Source organism: Chelonia mydas, chromosome 12 (assembly GCF_015237465.2).
Source record: "Chelonia mydas isolate rCheMyd1 chromosome 12, rCheMyd1.pri.v2, whole genome shotgun sequence".
Lineage (NCBI taxonomy): Eukaryota > Metazoa > Chordata > Testudines > Cheloniidae > Chelonia > Chelonia mydas.
In genome coordinates this window covers 38,798,648-38,817,364 of record NC_051252.2, presented here as the reverse complement: position 1 = coordinate 38,817,364, position 18,717 = coordinate 38,798,648, and the positions used below count along the sequence as shown (strand labels likewise).

The 18,717-nt window shown below is 45.5% G+C and overlaps 1 protein-coding gene across 6 annotated transcripts in view; it reads left to right on the top strand.

Annotated features, from left to right (window-relative positions):
- Positions 1-18,717, top strand: part of ANKRD11 (ankyrin repeat domain 11) — a 227,911-nt gene that overhangs the window by 200,154 nt on the left and 9,040 nt on the right. For 4 of the 6 annotated variants that reach the window (XR_005222248.2, XM_037877958.2, XM_037877955.2 and 1 more), the window contains 5 exons: positions 3,457-3,627; positions 4,870-5,073; positions 7,632-7,774; positions 8,255-8,402; positions 9,247-15,965. Coding sequence is in view for 5 of the 6 variants with exons in the window: in XM_037877958.2 (XP_037733886.1) it covers positions 3,457-3,627; positions 4,870-5,073; positions 7,632-7,774; positions 8,255-8,402; positions 9,247-15,965 (7,385 nt within the window). In the remaining variant the exon portion in view is untranslated. Of the gene's footprint in view, positions 1-2,763; positions 2,861-3,456; positions 3,628-4,869; positions 5,074-7,631; positions 7,775-8,254; positions 8,403-9,246; positions 15,966-18,717 lie in introns of all 6 variants that reach the window. The other 2 variants (XM_037877959.2, XM_037877957.2) reach the window with 2 other exon arrangements.

Sequence of the window (18,717 nt, the reverse complement as noted above, 5' to 3'; positions counted from 1 at the left end):
ATGATGGGTTAAAGAACTAGCATTTCATCTGCACTGGAGGCCTGAGTTCACACTGATAAATAGTTTGGGGGATCTCACACTAGTCTGATGTGGACGTTGTTCCTATCCCAAAGACACAGAATAGTTAGGAGGAGTTAAATATGGTGGTCTGCTCAGGGGAGCCCAGACTGTTTCAGGTTAGGAGGAAAGTGCATTGGCAAAGCTGTGCAGGGAAGGCTGTACAGCAGTATAGTCTCATGAGTGCCCAGGGTCTCAGAGCTTATACAAAAAGCTTGACACTGGACTCTCTGGGCATATTGGAATGCTGGCCTAGGCCCTCACTAATGGTTGGCTTTTTGATAATGCTCCTCGAATTATACAAAGCTAATGCCATAGAAAATATTGATACAGATATTACAAACTGCTATGTGTAAGTCTCTCAGCGAGTCCACTGGAAACCCACTTTGACTCCCACTTCCTGCTCTTGACTCTCTGCTTCAAGATTCTGCATCTGCATCTCTGTCCCTGTGGCCAAGGAGGACTGGGCAGGATGCTGTAATATCCCCATTCTTTTCTGGTCTGTTGAGTAAGCACCTGGACCCAGGTTTCTTACATGGTATTGCAGACCACTTAATAGTTTGTAACCCTGTTTTTGAGGGTTTTAACAACCCTCATAAAGCTTGCTGGGGATTCTCAAACTTGCTATAAATGTTTTCAGCAAAGTAGAATGTGTTTAAAAACTATATATTCCCTTCCTGTTGTATATGTGTTATGTGGATTAGGTAATTGATTTATATGAAAGGCAGGATCAGTTTGTTTAAATGACAGTGGTTCTCAACCTGCGGCCCATGGGCTACTTGCAGCACACAGCTGCCGCCTATGACATCCTCAGGGCCATCCAGGTACATCTGGATGCAGCCCACAATGGTAAATAGTTTGAGAACCATTGGTTTAAAACTACTGAATGTTGGGTGGGAGGGAAATCTCATACTAAACTACAATACTACGATTCTTGGGGTGCCAGCTGGCAGAGAGCTGGTACAGGGTGAAGTCTCAAAGTATTGTAAAACTATTAAATTTAAATAAAGGTGCTGAGGTAGATATGTTGGGGGGTTCCTATCCTTGTGGAACGGGATACGTCCAGAGTTGCTATGTCAGATACTCCCTCCCCCCCTCAGATTCCACCACAACTTCTGCAAGTATCCTAAAGGTGTATCCCCTACTGGCTAGCACTGCCTGATGGGGTATTGCTGTCCAGCCAACTGCAAGAGTTAAGAAGGGTATTTCCTTACATAAAAAGAGTTTTTCTCCCTAGCTGGCTCCTTTGAGAAGTGAATACAATCAGTTAAATAGTGCAGATTCTATTTAACCAGCAAAGCTGTGGGCAATTCATCATTTACATTTTTATTTCAAGACTACAGTGCAACTAACCACTTTTTCAATGCTCAGATTTCTGAAGCAGAATCTCCGTAGCATGAATTCAACATAAAATTTGAGGGCAGTTTGTGAGGATACAGCTGTGGGAACCATTTGTCCGCATCCGCCAGATATTTGATAGGTGTTATCTGCTTTTTCTGTAAATGGCCCTTTATGGGTCTTTCGGAATTCGACTTAGATCATATATGTACAGCACTTCTTATAATTAGTTTTAAATCACAGAAGTATGTTAATGTTTGGATTGTTTATAGGGATGCGTGGCGAGTCCCTGTCTTCTCCTCTCCCCCCTTTATCTTGTTTTTTTGTTCTTGCACTGTGGATCTAGGACAGTGTTGGAGTTTGTTTTGGTTTTGTGGGAGTTTTCGTATTTCTCTCTGTGGAATTGCTGTCTCTTCTTGTTCCTATCTATTTTATTCTTTTTTTTTTTTTACATAAATTAAATAGAATCAGCTGGGACATCTTGGCCAGACAAACCTAATTTTTATTTCTTAAACTGTCACACTGAGATTATAAATTCAAACCCCACCCCTCTGTCTGAGGGGCTTGTAGTGTCTTGCATGCTGCTCTGCAGACCCAACAGAGAGCGCACAGTCAGACTTGTGCCATCTCAGAGTTCTGCTAACAGGAGTGTCAGTACAGGAAGTGAACAGGAATACATGTTAATTCTGGGCGAATGGGAAAAAGATTGGTGTTTCCTAAGGGGAAATCAGAAAACTGCGGAAGAGAAGCTGTATATTCAGGAAGGTGTGGTGTACATATGAGCTGAAAGAAGCAAGAGTGAGGTAGCAAATCCCATAATACTTTCAGGGTCTAGTTCTCACTGGCTATCTCTAGGATGTAATGCTTGCGGGCGAGAGCAGTGTTGGGCGATGTGGTGAGAGGCCTGGGTTTAGCGTTGTCCCTGCACACATTGTAGGTCACAAACAAGCATTGGCTCGGGGCAGCACCCTCATTCCTCCCAGCAGGAATTGTCTGCAGCTAGATCAGTTAGTTACTTGGAGCGAAAAACTGTTCTTAAGAGTTTCTTCCCTCCCTATCCGTTGTTTTCACAGAGGTAGGTAGGGGAAGGGACCCGGCTGAATAAGCACATAAGAATGTCCCTGAGGGGATGCAGGAACATGCTGTAAACGGGAAGTCACCCAGGGAGGCTGACAGTCTGCTGTAACATTGGAAGGAGAGCGTCCGCCCTGCATTGTTTTACACACACAGTATCATGGGGACTGACATGATATTTTGTACCGGTTCCGATGAGAAGTACAGGACCTATGGTAGCTGAAGGGGATGAGATGGCGACATTTCAGAGCTGTTACAATGTGTCTTGTTAGCACTTTCTGTTGCTGCTTTTAGATGCCTCCAGTTCAGTCCATGCTGTGGTGGTATAAGGCTGGTACGCTCCTCGAAGCACCATGGCATGAAATGGAGGTTCCTAGAAGCAAGACGGAAGGTACAGTACTGACAGTTGGCCTCCGTGTGCGTTCATTCTCCCCCCTCTTGTGCTGCGGGTGGGGGTGGAGGTGGGGGGAAGAGAATCTAAATATTAAAAAAAAAACAAAAAAACCAACCTGTTAGGAAACTGCTAGACTGCCAGCAAAGTGACCCGCTGCCAGCAATGCTGAGGTAAGGGGTCCTCCACTCGGCGATATTCCACTGTACCTAGGTGTTGCAGGGCTCTCCGGCAGCCGGTGAGGTGTGTGCTTCAGTGCCATGGCTTTTAACGGTTCTGAATGAGGGTGTCTGTCCAAGAACATCAGTGCTGGCAAAGGCCAGTGCTTCTAACCCAGGTTTTTTTCACCAGTGGTTTCATTATACTCGGTGAGACACTGACATGAGTTATCAGACGCAATTGTCTGGCTTCACCATCTAAATGTAAAATTATAATTGTTGCTCTACACGAACATCAGCCATACGAAGAAGACGACTGACATGAATGGGGAAAGCTATTAACAGCGCTTGTCTGAAAAATGAATGTGAATTTCAGTTGTGGAAATGTCCGTAGCATGAAACCTTCCCCTTCCCTTTCTGTCTCTGATTGCATCACAGAAAAGCAGGGTCCAGAACGGAAGAGGATTAAAAAGGAGCCTGCCACTAGGAAGCCTGGCTTGCTGTTTGGAATGGGGCTTTCAGGAATCAGGGCTGGTTACCCACTCTCTGAGCGCCAGCAAGTCGCCCTTCTTATGCAGATGACAGCAGAAGAATCTGCAAATAGCCCAGGTGAGAGCTGAAAGTGAGGCGTGGGTGGATGTGTCTGAGCTCATATTTAATGGGACTCCGTGTGCTTCTGCTTATTCATAAACAACAACCATGGTCACAAAATAGACACAGTTGAGCATGTGTACCAGTGGTATCTACCTGGCAACCAGGACATGTTTTATAATGTTGGTAGCATAATTCTTCTGCCTCAAGACTACAGTATGAGAGTCTGGAAATGAATTTAAGGGATGCAAATGCTTCACTCCTGCCAAATATTCCATCTTCACCTAATATCACTTCATGCAAGCTACAGCTCCCTACCCCAATTTAGGCAAATGTCCCTTTATTGCATTCTGAAATGATTATAGAACGTTGGACAGATAGGTGCAGAAGGCATTAGATGCTGTTTAGTTAGCACTAAAGATCTCAGAACTAATTTAGTTACCGGGATCATTAGCATATGTCAGAGCTCCAAGTTTTCTGCTAGGTTAATATGTTGACTGAGTAATAAGATGTTTTTGAGAGTAAAAGGGAGAGCATGATTATTTCTGGGATTCTTAAATGCTCCTCCTTATGTAAAAGAACTAGACTCTGCTAACCATGGTGTATTGTAATTTTAGACCTAATGTAGTAAGTGTTTTTAACATGGAATTAATATTTCAATATGCTGTAGTATCTGTTGCCAATATGGGCTCCTGTGGGGTTTTATATGTGTTATATGATCTGTCTGTGTATCCTTCTGTCTTATATACAGAATGGTGGAGTTATCTAGGGACCTTATTTTTGTTGCTGTCATTCTTAATGTGAATCTAGTTTCAAGTCACTCTCACTTGATAGTAAGTGAATTTCAGAATATTCAGGGCTTCTCCCAAGAAGTGTGTGCACTATCCTTCCAGGCAGTTAGCCCCTCACAGGCACATGGGGAAGGTTACTTTGTCACTTCCCTTTGGAAGTAAGACTTTTGGGTATGAGGAGACCCTTTGCCCTTTCTGAAATCATAGGGTTGTCTATAATCTGTGCAAGGGTTACTACACCCTTCTCCAGTCTGTGCTTCAGCACAGCCTACAGTTTATATCTGTATTATACATACACAGGCTTTCCTCTGTCTCCACATCTGGTTCAGAGGATCAGTTACCTCTGAGTGCCTTGCAGTCAGTGCTTCAGTGCAACTGCTGGATTAAAAGTATTGCAACAGCTCCCTCTGAGGGGCTCTGGTTTTCCTTTGAATTGCAGTTCTTCACTGTATTTCTCTTCTCCATGCAGTAGATACAACACCAAAGCATCCCTCTCAGTCTACAGTGTGTCAGAAGGGAACTCCTAACTCTGCCTCCAAAACCAAAGATAAAGTAAATAAGAGAAATGAGCGTGGAGAGACTCGGCTGCATAGAGCTGCCATCCGAGGAGATGCCCGGCGCATCAAGGAACTCATCATTGAGGGCGCAGATGTCAACGTTAAGGACTTCGCAGGTAGCAAGCCCAGCTGCAGTTCAGTGATCTCTATTAATAAGCCAGGAGCCCAAAGTGCAGTCAGTGGATTTGTATGTGCCCCGTATCTCACCTCACCTTTAATAAATATAGGAATAGCCAGGCCACATCAGACCCAGAGTCCCTTGAGTCCAGTATCCCATCTCTAGACTGAAAGTGTCCGGTACCAGACACTGTAATGGCCAGTAATGGAACCCTGTAATGGCCAGTTATAGAACGACCTGTGCGTAGGAAATTTTCCTAACCCTAGGCACTTATGCCTTGTGGCGTGAACCATGAGCTTAGGGTGGTGCAATGGAATGGAGAGTCTCAGCATGAGGTGCTTCATTCTGGTCTGAGCAATGTCCATCCCGATGAGGATGGAGCACTGCAGACTGGAATCTGTAGTCCTAGCAAGTCTTAGATCCTCATGAAAGATGAGGGCAGGTGCAGTGATTTGCTTTGTTTTATAATCATTGAGTGTGACCCAGCAGAGCCCGTGGACAGGTGAAGTATTTGTACTAGGGTGACCAGACAGCAAGTGTGAAAAATCGGGACTGGGGTGGGGGGTAATAGGAGTGTATATAAGAAAAAGACCCAAAAATCGGGACTGTCCCTATAAGGTCGGGACATCTGGTCACCTTAGTGGGTACCCCTGGGATTATAGATAGAGCGGGTAACAACACCTGTAGTTAAGCTTGCCCAACACTTCCTATTATAAGATCCTGTTTTCAGTTGCTTAGTATAACTTAGTCAAATTTGAGCCATTTGTGCTGAAATTTTCCATGTCAAGTGTTTGCCTTAGGCTGGGTTTTGTTTTTTGTTTTGTTTTTATTTTAAGTTCAGCTGTTTTTAAGAATGAGATTAAGGGAAATACATTATTTTGCACATGCTGAAAAAATTCTTGCTATCCCTGTGTAAAACTGCCCAAGTTAGGCTGCGTTATAAATCTGAAAAATCTCAGTTTGCACATGCTCAGCAGAGACTGATTAGAGTTTAGCCGCTGAGTTCTGAGACCATTCCATCTGTACTTGAGCATGCTCCATCCCAGGATTGTAGAGGCTGAGCAGGACTTTTCCTGCAATTGCTCCTTCAAGCTTTTGGGAGTCAACTGTGGCACCAGAACTGAGAACAGGGAGCCTGTTTCTCTTGTGCTCTCTGTATTCCCTCTGCTGGTGCCCAAGCAGTGTGGAGGAGGAACCTCTCTGACTCAAATGCAATAAACAAATTCACGGAAGCCCGTGACCTGTCCCTGACTTTTACTAAAGATAACCATGACAAAATGGTGCTGACGGTGGGGAGGGCTGAAGCTTGAGTGAGGGGGAGGGGAGTAAGAGAGCTTGAGCCCCACTGCGGAAGGGAGAGGTCCAACACTCCTCATCCCTGGCGGCTCAGAACTGTGGCAGCCGCCTGCGGCATCTGGGAGCTCTGGCCCACCACCCCAGGGCTGGAAAATATCACAAGGTCTCTGAAGGTCACAGAATCAATGACATTCTTTACCTCCATGACAAAATCTTACCCTTAATCATAATTATACGCACAGGAGGGCTGAATTAAGGTTGCACGGACAACCTTAATTCTGGCATTTCCTAGCTTTTGAGTGCTTGACTTTCTGACCATAACATTCTTTTTAAGTAGTTTTTTAAATGTAGCGAGTAAATATGCTTATTTTTGAGCTCCGTATGTTTAACATCAGTGTTCGTTGTGAGTAATTTCAATCACAGATACCCCTTTTTAATAGTACAAATGGAGGGTTCTGAAAGGCTCACCAGTGCTATCAGCAGAATACCCAAGGAGTAGTACACACCTGCCGGGAAACTTCGAAACAGATTCTGCTTAGAAATCAATCTGCTGCCCATGTATGATAGAAATTTTTACATATCTTTCCCTCATTCTTCAGAGGTTTGTTTGAGAATAGGAGCTTTTGTTTCTGCAGAGTTCATCTGCTTCCACGCTTAGTCCCTTCCAGAAGTCATGGTCCTGTTTGTGATGTCACAGTTGCTTGCTGTGGAAATGTTGCAGACAACCTGTATGCTGAGAGTTCAGCTAGGGGATACACTGTATGACCAGATGAATCCTAAACCCCCGTCCTGACTGAGTGACAATCTTCCTCCTATCAAAGAGTTAGAGGAGAGAGAAACAATTCAGTCTAATGAGAGCAGAGCACCATGAGGTATCAGCCGCCCTTTGAGTTCATTCACTAAACGTTCTCTGCTTTTGGAGTTCACTGGGTGGCATGAAGTTCTACAGGACAATTGGCTGTAGCACCTTGTGTTGCCAAACAGAAAAGCTGGATGGACTCAAGTACCAGATGTCAGGCTGGCAAAAAAGGTTGCTTTCCAAAGCAGAGCTGCTGGTGTGTTGGGCAGGCGGTCTTGGCCACGCAGGTCCTGCTGTGCCGTGTGCTGGCTGGTTAGAAGAGCTCCGTGTCAGCGGGCAGAGCTGCAGGCAAGCTGCCATATTAGCAGCCAGCAGCATCTATTTCGGTTACCGTGACACTGTTCATAATTATCGACCGTAAAAATTAGTTGCCCACGTCATGAGTGTTTGTGTGCTTGCAGGCTGGACAGCATTGCACGAGGCATGTAACCGGGGCTACTATGATGTTGCAAAGCAGTTGCTTGCTGCCGGCGCGGAAGTCAACACAAAGGGGTTGGATGACGACACCCCGCTGCATGATGCAGCTAATAATGGGCATTTCAAGGTTGGTTCTTGCTGGATTTAGTCGCCATTTTTTAGTGATTTGTTACAAATAAATGAGTTTGATTTTCCTGTGCTTTAAGTCGTATCTGTATAGGCAATTGCTGTTTCGTTTCATTTCACTGACTGGCGTGTTGCGTCTTTCCGTGTTGCATCTTTTCCATCAACCCCTGTGCTATTACACGTTGTGCTGGTTTCTCCACTTTGTGTCAGAGACCTTGGAATTGACGGACGGAGCTTGCTACCAGAATACAGGTTTGCATTTCCCCCCATAAATCTGTCCTGCCGTTTTCTCTGTCCCTCATTTCAATCACTGTGTCCATGTCACTGGGTGACAGAGGGCAGGATGACCAGCCAGCTCTGACCTCAAACTAACCTCTTTCCTGCTTGTCTGTCTGAACAGCCCACAGAAGTGATGGGGACTGAAACAACTTCCTTCGCAATGGAACCATACTGAGATTTTGAAGTTTTTTCTCATTTTTAGGTGGTAAAATTGTTGTTACATTACGGAGGGAACCCTCATCAAAGCAACAGGAAGGGAGAGACGCCTTTAAAAGTCGCTAATTCCCCCACCATGGTGAATCTACTCCTGGGAAAGACCACCTATCCCTCTAGTGAAGAGAGCTCAACAGGTGAGATGCTGACCTGTGTGGGTGTTGGGATAATGGGCTATCGCCATAGTGGCAACCTGCTACCACAGAAGCAGTTATAATAGCCCCAGAACGCCTACATGCTACTGGAATAGCCAAGTCAGTCCACAGCCAAGATGTTCAGATGATTAGAAAACCTCCCCTTTGCTCAGAGAGCTCTGCCGCTCATCCTGGAGAGTTCAGTCGTAGGAGCCTACTGCTAAAAGCATCCTACATGTTTCCACCTACCACAACTGGGGATGTAGGAGGAGAGGCCAGGCCCTCGAGTAACTGGGTCCCATATCATTTAGGGTTCAAAGACTGTTGCCAGCATTTTGACTTGCACACTGGAAGCAAGTGTAGAAATTCTCGCATACCTGTTGTGTATTCATTACAGCATACCCCCGGGAAAGCAAGGTGCTGTATTCTGCATTTGTGGAAGCTTCCAGACAGTGCTCCGCTAAATGACAGTAGTCTAGCATGGAGGTGATGAAGTTATGACTAATAGCTGCAGTGCCTGCACTGGATGGGCAGCTTCTTAGTTAGTGATAGTTCAGGAGAGGCACTGCATGCCACTGCTCCTCCCAGAGAATCCTGGTCTACAGCCCATTTGTGTGTGAGAGCTGTGCCCACTCCGAGTGCATCCTACGTAGTTTTAAAACTACTTGGGTATTCTTTCCAAAAGAATGTTAAGCTCACTCTAGGCTCAGCTAAGAAGTCTGCTGTGTTCAGTTTGTGGGGTGCAAGGAGACTGCTAGCTTGGGATTTCAGGGGAGGCCTGAAGAATGCATATTTCTCCTGAAAACAACCTACAGGGCTAATGCTTTGTGCTGTTTTTTCCCCACAGAGAGCTCAGAGGAGGAGGACGCCCCTTCATTTGCACCTTCCAGCTCCGTCGATGGCAATAACACAGACTCTGAGTTTGAAAAAGGCTTGAAACATAAGACAAAGAGTCAAGAGCCCCCCAAAACAACAATCACACCGGTAAAGGATGAATATGAATTTGATGAAGATGATGAGCAGGACAGAGTCCCGCCCGTCGATGACAAGCATTTGCTGAAAAAGGATTACAGGAAAGAGACTAAAGCAAACAGTTTTATTTCCATACCCAAAATGGAAGTAAAAACCTATACTAAAAATAACACAATTACACCAAAGAAACCTGCCCATCGCATCCTGTCAGACACGTCGGATGAAGAGGATACCAGTGTAGCTGTGGGGACTGGCGAGAAGCTGAGACTATCGACTCACTCGATACTGCCCAGCAGCAAGACTCGAGAGCCCTCCAACGCCAAGCAACAGAAGGAGAAGAATAAAGTCAAAAAGAAGCGGAAAAAGGAGACAAAGAGCAAAGAGGTTCGGTTTGGCAAAAAAAATGACAAATTTTGTTCCTCTGAATCAGAGAGTGAAAATTTGGAGAGTGAGGAGGATGATAGAGACTCTGTGCAAAGCTCTAGCTGTGTAAAGGACTCTAGGCTAGTGCTAAAGGAATCCTCCTTGTTCAACTCTCTGTCTGCCTCTTCCACCTCTTCTCATGGGAGTTTAGCTTCACAGAAACATAACCCTAATCTTCCAGACCAGCACTCCAAGCACTGGAGGACAGACAATTGGAAAACCATATCTTCTCCAGCATGGTCAGATGTCAGTTCCTTATCGGACTCCACAAGGACGAGACTGACGAGCGAGTCAGACTATACGTCTGAGGGTTCCAGTTTACAGTCGTTAAAGCCAGTGAGAAAGAAGCAGGAGCACAAAAAGAAAAATAACTCTCACAATACTGTCTCTGAGAAGAAGAATTCATTCCATGCCAACGTGGACGGAGCAATTCCAAAGCTGGATAAGGAGGGAAAGGTTGTTAAAAAACATAAAACAAAACATAAACACAAAAACAAAGAGAAGGGACAATGCCCAGTCAGCCAAGACATTAAAATAATCAAAACTTTTTCTTTTGAATATGAGGACTCTAAGCAAAAGCCTGACAAGGGTTTGATAGAGACTGAAAGTCCAAGTGAAAATAAATTAAAAGTGTTAAAACATGAGAGAGAACACTGTAAAAAGGAAGAAAAGCTACTGAAAAGTAAATCAGAGGAGAAGGAATGGTTGTTTAAAGATGAGACTGGAAAAGCCTCCAAAGAGGAGAAATCATTAAAAAAAGTCAAAGAGGGGAATAAAGACATCAGCAAATTTTTCAGAGAGGAGAAGTCAAGTAAAGAAAAACCCATAAAGGAGAAGTCTCCCAAAGAGGAGAAACCTAGAATACACAAGGAGGAGAGAAAGAAAAAATCAAAGGAAAAGCAGTCAAAATCTGAAAAGAAGAATGATCTGAAGGAGGAGAAAATTACTAAACTGGAGAAAGACAAAACCTTCAAAGAAGAGAGAGAAAAATGTAAAAAAGAAAAAGTTTACAAAGAAGAGCCTGTATTTGATGAGTTTAGTAATAAAAGCCAATTGCTGGAAAGCGAGGACACAAAATTCAGCCTTTCTGATGATCAGCAAGAGAGATGGTTTTCTGATTTGTCTTCTGATTCATCCTTTGATTTCAAAGGTGAGGATAGCTGGGATTCTCCAGTAACAGACTTCAGGGAGATTAAAAATGACAGCATGGCAAAACTAATCCTAGAAACAGTGAAGGAAGAAATTAAAGACAAGAAAAGGGAGAATAAAACAAGGGAAAAGAAAGAATACAATGAAAAACGCAATGAAAAGGATACATTCTTAAAAAAGAGAGAGAGAGAAAGTGTCGACAAAAACCCTGAGAAGAAAAAGGACCAAACTGAAAAGCATAAAGTCACTCCTAGTTATCTGCCTGAAAAGGACAAGAAAAGGAAAGATTCTGCAGAAAGCGTTAAAGAGAGAAAGGAAAAAGATCCAGGTGAAATCAACAAAGAGAGAAAAGATTCCTCTGATAGCTGTAAAGACCGAAAGGACATAAAAATTAAACAAGAGGAGCCCTATCGAGATGAGTTTAAAGAATATGGTTGTGAAACATTCTTCAAGGAGAAATCTGACCCTGAATTCAGTGGAAAAAATGTGGAAAGCGGGGAAAGGCACCATTCAGGGAAAGATAAGGAGAAGAAAGATGCTCCTGATAAAGAAAAGAAAGAGAAACTGAAACCAGAAAAATATAAGGAGAAATCCAAAGAAGCAGATAAAGAGAAAAATGAAAAAGCTGTTGCTGAGAAAAACCAGAAAGACAAAGAACTGGATAAAAGTTTTAAAGAGAAAAAAGATCCTAAGGAGAAATACAAGGATCTGCATAACAAAGACAAAGAAAGGAAGACTTCTTTAGACTATATCAAAGAGAAAAAAGAGAAAAACTTCTCTGGAGATAGAGAGGACTTCTCTGAGAAAAGAGATGAGAAAAAAGGAAAAGAGAAAAGCTGGTACAGCATCGCAGATATCTTCACAGATGAAAGCGAAGATGAGAAGGATGATTACAGCTTAAGCGGATTCAAAATTGGTGAGGCCGTTGGGAGTGAATTGCATCGAATGGACAGTCTACAAGAAAAAGATGATAGCATGGCTGCTGAAAAGGAACTTTATCTTGCTGACAAGCACAGAAAGTACTCTTCTGACAGGCAACATTCAGGAGAGAAACAGAAAGATAAAGAGAAGAAAAAGGACAAAGGATTAGCAGAAGGTGGGAAGGAGAAAAAAGAGAAGAGTTTCTTTGAAAAACACAAAGAGAAGAAGGATAAAGATTCTGTCGAGAAGTATAAAGACAGGAAAGACAGAACCTCAGTAGACTCCACCCAAGAAAAGAAAAACAAGCAAAAGCTCCCTGAAAAGGCCGAAAAGAAGCATGCTGCCGAGGAGAAGGTAAAAAACAAACATAAGGAAAAGATGGATAAAGAACATTCCAAAGAAAAGAAGTCTTCAAAAGGAGGAGAGACCGAGAAGAGCCTGTTGGAAAAATTGGAGGAGGAGGCCCTCAATGAATATAGAGATGACTCCAATGATAAAATAAGTGAGATTTCTTCTGATAGCTTCACAGACAGAGGACAAGATCCAGGACTAACCAACCTCTTTGAGTCTTCTAACCTTTCTCTTATGGATGCCTCTGAGGAAAAGTATAAAGATTCTCTTCCTTTGCCCTGCTTGCAAGACAAACTCAAGGAGAAGGAGAGGCACAGGCATTCCTCATCTTCATCAAAGAAAAGTCACGAGAAAGAGAAAGCAAAGAAGGAAAAAACCGAGAAAAAAGAGAAAATGGATGACTTTAAAGACTCCAGCAACAGAAAAGATTCCAATCAATATGAAAAAGAATTCTCTGTGGATGGGGAGACTTTTGGCATTTCCTACAGCATGAAAGCAGAGGTTGAGGAAGACCTGGACAAAAACATTGACTATTTGTTTTCTGAAAAGAAAGATAAAAATGATCCTGAGAGAGAGCTCTCAAAGAAGGCAGAAAAGGAAAAGACTTATGGTTCCAGTACCATCAGCACAGTCAAAGAGAAGAAGAAGAGAGAAAAACACAAGGAAAAATGGAAGGATGAAAAGGAAAAGCATAGAGACAAACATACAGATGGATTCTTTAAACATCACAAAGATGAGACAAAATCTGTGGTTAAAGACAAGGATAGCCCTCAAGTTATCACATTCAAAGATAAGTCAAAGGAGGAGAACCTCAAATTTAGTGAAACCAAACTGAAGGAGAAACTCAAGGAAAACCAAGAGAAAGACAAAACAGAGTCTCTAAAGATCAGTAATGGAAATGATAAAATAACATTGTCCAAAGATGGTAGCAAGAAAGATAACAGGCCTAGAGAGAAGCTTCTGGGTGATGGTGATCTAATGATGACCAGCTTCGAGAGGATGCTGAGCCAAAAAGACCTGGAAATTGAGGAGCGCCACAAAAGACACAAAGAGAGAATGAAGCAAATGGAGAAGATGAGGCACAGATCTGGAGATCCCAAATTAAAAGATAAAATTAAAACCTCTGAAGAGATGCGTAAGAGGAGTCTGGATTTGACCACAAAGAAACCACTAGCACTAGATACTCAGCTAAAGGACAAAAAGCTCAAAGACCTAGGTCCACTGACTCCTATATTGTCACCAGATAATAAGCCACAGCCTGCTGTGGGGACAGATTCAAAAGACTGGATAACTGGCCCTCAGCTGAAAGAAATTTTACCTGCTTCTCCCAGGCCAGATCAGAACAGGCCGACGGGTGTTCCAGCTCCAGCTTCCGTAGTTTCTTGTCCAAGCTATGAAGAAGTGATGCAGACACCAAGAACTCCTTCATGCAGCAATGAAGATTACACAGATTTGATGTTTGATTGTGCTGACTCTCAGCACTCTCTGCCCATATCCACAATGTCCATGAATGCATGTTCTCCATCCTTTTTTGACAGATACGCAAATGCTTCGAGTGGACTTCCCGACAATCCAAGTCAGACTCCAACAAGGACGATACCCTCCACAAACCTTTATCGTTCAATCTCTGTTGATATAAGAAGGGTCCCTGAAGATGAGTTCAGTGCTGGAGACAAGTTTTTCAGGCAGCAAAGTGTCCCGGCAACATCAAATTATGATTCTCCAGTGCAGCATTTGATGGAGGAAAAAGTCCCTCTTCCTTCTGTTCCTGCAGAAAAGTTTCAGTGTATGTCTCCAGGGTATTATTCACCTGACTATGGAATTCCATCACCTAAAGTAGAAACTTTGCATTGTGCACCTGTTGGCAATGTTGTCCAATCACCTGAAAGCATCTTTTCTGGTTTACAAGCAAAATCCTCCCCCTCACATAGAGATGAGCTGCTTGCACCTTCTGTAGAAAGTGCTCTTCCCCCTGATCTTGGCATGCCTTTGGATACCACAGAAGAGCAGCAAGCTACTGCTTCTATTTTGCCACCAGAGTCTACCTTTTTACCACCTATTGAAGAAAACCATTTGAGTTCAGGTATTTCAGAGCAGAACAATATGGACTGGGATAACCCTCCTTCCAGAAACCCTGACCCTCCCATGCCTCCTAGTTTAATTGGTAATCCATCTGATCACCCTGTCAGCTGGTCAGTGGGATCAGAACTTCTAATGAAATCTCCCCAGAGGTTCCCTGAATCCCCTAAGCCATTCTGTTCACTGGACCCAATACATCCTGCACCCGTGCCCTTTATTTCTACAGATTCTCCATACCCGGTTTCTCCTATTTCCTATCCATTGTCAGTATCTGAACCGGGGCTTGATGAAGTAAAGGAAGATGCTGAAGAAGCAGTTCCAGGAGAAATGGCAACTGCAGAAGAGCAAGCTCCTTACATGTCCCCTACTAGATTAGACACTTTCTTCAATAACTGCAAGCCTCTTCCAGAAGAAACACCCGAGATGCCTTTAGACCCTCCTTGCATTCCAACAGAAACTCCAGCAGAGGCTGTTAACACTCTGGAAAACAGTTATTTGGAAAACAGTAGTGTTGCACCTGTAAACTCAGAAGAGCCAGTAACGTGGCCGGATCCATTCACAAACTCAGAAGATGACTTAGACCTTGGTCCCTTCTCGTTGCCGGAATTGCCGCTCCAAGCTAAAGATGTTCCAGATGCTGAAATGACTGAAGTGGCACCGGTAGAAGAAAGCCCAGGAGCTGCCCCAGAAGTCATAAATACTGGGGTCATAAACGTGAGTGTGTCTGTCACAGCTTCCCGTGAGCAGGAGGAGCTACCGCTTAATCAGCCAAGTAACTTACTACCTGTGGAACCAGAGCCACGGCTGGAGGAACAAAAGCCGGAAGTGATTGCACCAGAAGCTACCTCGGAAGCATTGAATGTACCAGAAGAGAGAAGATTAGAAGAGTCCGAGGCACAGAGTTTTCAACAGACTGCATCAATCGAGCTTGCTCAGCCAGAGAAACAAGAGGGAGAAACAAACCATGAAGAATTGCCCTCGTCAAACTGTGCAGTGGAGAGTGGATCTCAAAGCAGCTTGGCACAAGCGAACGCTGCTGAGAGTGGGGTCGCGCAAGACAGTGCTGCAGTACGAAGTGGGAGCCAAGTCTCTTCCATCCAGACAGAGACACCCCAAGGGACTACTCCAGTAGAAACCATAGAGCCAGTACAAAAACCAGTAGCAGAAGTTTCCAAACCACCCAAAATAGAAGAGATCCCGCAACGAATTACCAGGAACAGGGCTCAAATGCTGGCCAATCAAAATAAACAGAACACTGCACCTTCTGAGAAAGAGTTTCCTCCAGTTTCTGCGCCTTCCACGCGTGCAAAAGGGCGAGTGACGGAGGAAGACGATGCTCAAGCCCAACATCCACGTAAACGCAGGTTCCAGCGTTCCAGCCAGCAGCTACAGCAGCATATTAACACGTCCACCCAGCAGACAAGAGAGATGATACAGCAAACACTGGCAGCGATCGTAGATGCCATAAAACTGGACGACATCGAGCCCTATCACAGCGACAGATCAAACCCATACTTTGAGTATCTTCAGATCAGGAAAAAGATAGAAGAGAAGCGGAAAATCCTCTGCTACATCACTCCCCAAGCTCCCCAGTGTTACGCCGAATATGTCACCTACACAGGGTCCTACCTGCTGGATGGCAAGCCACTAAGCAAGCTTCACATTCCAGTGGTGAGTTACCCTCACTATTTCTTCTCCTGGCTCCATTCTCTTTATGGAATAATAAAACTGAAATGCTACAGATAGAGTCAAGCCTGGGTGTCCTCCAACATAGTCAAAGCACAGTTCTGTTTTACAGTCAAGGTGGGACCCCAGCTGTGTATCTGGCTTTAGAATGCTTTTGGAACACACTTAAGATTACAAAACTGAGCCTTGCTATAGGGACAACTGTATTATAAATGGGTTTTGCTGTATTTGTATAGACAAGACTTTTAAACGGTGCTTAGGAACTCAAGATTTGGAACCTTAGACTGTGTTCATGTGAAGCCAATGGATTTGAAAGCCAGAAAGCAAAGCTGCTTTTATAAGCAGTATACTAATTAGGTATGGCAACTATAAGACCATAGGCAGGAGCAGGGCCGCCCCTGCGAGTGGGCAGCCTGACAAAGGGGGCGCCCGGCGCAGGGTTTGCCTGATTCCTACCTGACCTGCTGAGAGCCTGCTGGACTGGTGGAACAGCAGCATCTGGAGGAGGAGCGGGGAGGGACCTGAGCTGTAGGGGGGCAGTTGGACGAAAAGCCGAGCCAGGTGACTTCTCCAGAGCAGGGGTGCCCCTCCTACCCCCTGCTCCACTGCCTTGTGCAGCTGCTGCTGCTCCTGTTTTCTCCCCATGCTGTTTCTCCCCGGAGCCCCTGGCCACTCCAGACTGGGAGCGTCCTCCTGTCTGCTGTGCGGGGGGGACTGATATCAGGGTGTTCTCTCCCCCTGCCTGTCTACCCAGTCTCCCCTGAGCTGGGGTGACGGGACAGGGGGAATCTCTGTGCTGCTGCCTCTCTGGGTCCAGCAACAGCTGCATGTGTGTGAACAAGCCTGCAGATGCCTGACCCTGAGTGCTTTCTTAAAGAGATAGTGCTCTCAACACTCACTCACTCACTCACTCACTCACACACACACACACACACACACACACACACACACACACACACACACACACACACACACACACACACACACACACACACACACACACACACACACACACACACACACACACACACACAGGCTTCCTACATCCAGGTCACTTCCCCGGCTGGGCTGAGGCATCAGCAGCTGCTGCTCTCCTGCCCTCTCCTTACGCAGCCCAGGTGGGGAAAGTGACCTGGATGCAGGGAGCCCTGGTGTTGCTCCTCGCTCCCCACACACACACAGCACAGGGCAAAGGAGCAGCAGGCCAGTGGGGGAGCGAACAGCAATGCCAGCTGCTCCGACACTGCATCCAGGTCAGTTTTCCCATGTGGGTGCAGGAAGGGGATGTAGAGGTTAGGGGCATAGGAGGGGCAGGGGTTGGGATAAAGAGGAGACAGTGGAAGAGTTAGGGGCGCAGGAGGGAGGTGCAGGGGGTAGGAGTGAAGGGCGTTCAGGGATTAGGGGCAGGGGTTGGGGGGCAGGTGTTGGGGCACTGGAGAGGGTAGGGGTTGGGGTGAAGAGGGCACAGTGCAGGGGTTGGGGCGCAGGATGGGGCAGAGGTTGGTTTGAAGAGGGCACAGGGCAGGGGTTGGGGCACAGGAGGGGAATGCAAGGGTTGGGGTGAAGAGGGCACAGTGCAGGGGTTAGGGGCGCAGGAGGGAGGTGCAGGGGTAGAGCTGAAGGGGGGTGCAGGGATTAGGGGCGCAGGAGGCACAGTGTAGGGGCAGGGGTGAGGGGAGGGTGGGGAGCCCATCGGGGCCAGTGGCACCAAAACGTAAGTTCGCCCAGAGTGCGATTTTCCCAAAGGCTGGCCCTAAGCAGAAGATAGCTACTCTTAACTTCTGCCTTTTATTTTACCAAGGCTCCGATGTGCGACTGGCTGGTAGTGCTGACCCTATGGCAATGGGACCAGCTATTTCTCTGACAGCTCCACTGATGGAGTTTGCCAGGTCAAATGCACCAATAGACTAACCCCTCCAGTCAGGAAATGTCGGCTCCCAGCCTCCAGGGGAGGTCGTTCTGGATTTGACTAACGTGAAATTCCATGTCCTGCTGCAGTTAATGGAGAATTCCACAGTTGGTGGAACCTTCCTTCTTTTCTACCCGGAGCAATGCTGGATTCTGTACAAGTGCAAGCGCTGGGAGGCTTTCGCTTCGTTAGAATAAGCTTTATTGAAAGAAAATACTACACTCGGCTTCCCTTTGGGGAGTTTCAGAGTAACAGCCGTGTTAGTCTGTATTCGCAAAAAGAAAAGGAGTACTTGTGGCACCTTAGAGCTCTAAGGTGCCACAAGTACTCCTTCCCTTTGGGGAGTGTAAACAGGTTTCCCTCCCTGAAACGCTGCAGTCTGAGGATGTCGCTGGGAAATCGTCCTACATTCTGACCATTTGAAAGCTGTGTTCTAGTAGTAAATGAACTGGCAGGAGACGTCTGGCAGTGCTCTACCTGCTTCATGGAAAATACAATTCTCTCCTCCAGCATATTCCATGATGAAAGTGAGGAATGAGAACCAAGGGTCTGCTCCTGCAATGAGCTGCCTGCACCTGCCTGGCGCCCCGTTGAAATCAATGGGGCTCAGCACAAAAGTTTGTCGGAATCCATCTTATTGCAGGATCAGGGCCTGAATTGATGCACATCTTATCTGCTGTGAAATCATGAGCATTATAGGTGACGAGCACATCTGTTTGTCCCAAAGAACAGCAGCCACCTAGCTCTCTACCCTGCAAGGCATGCTGTTCTGTGTGTGTGATTGGGCCCACAGTGTGAACAGGAAAACACTCTAGGATTGTAGCCGGA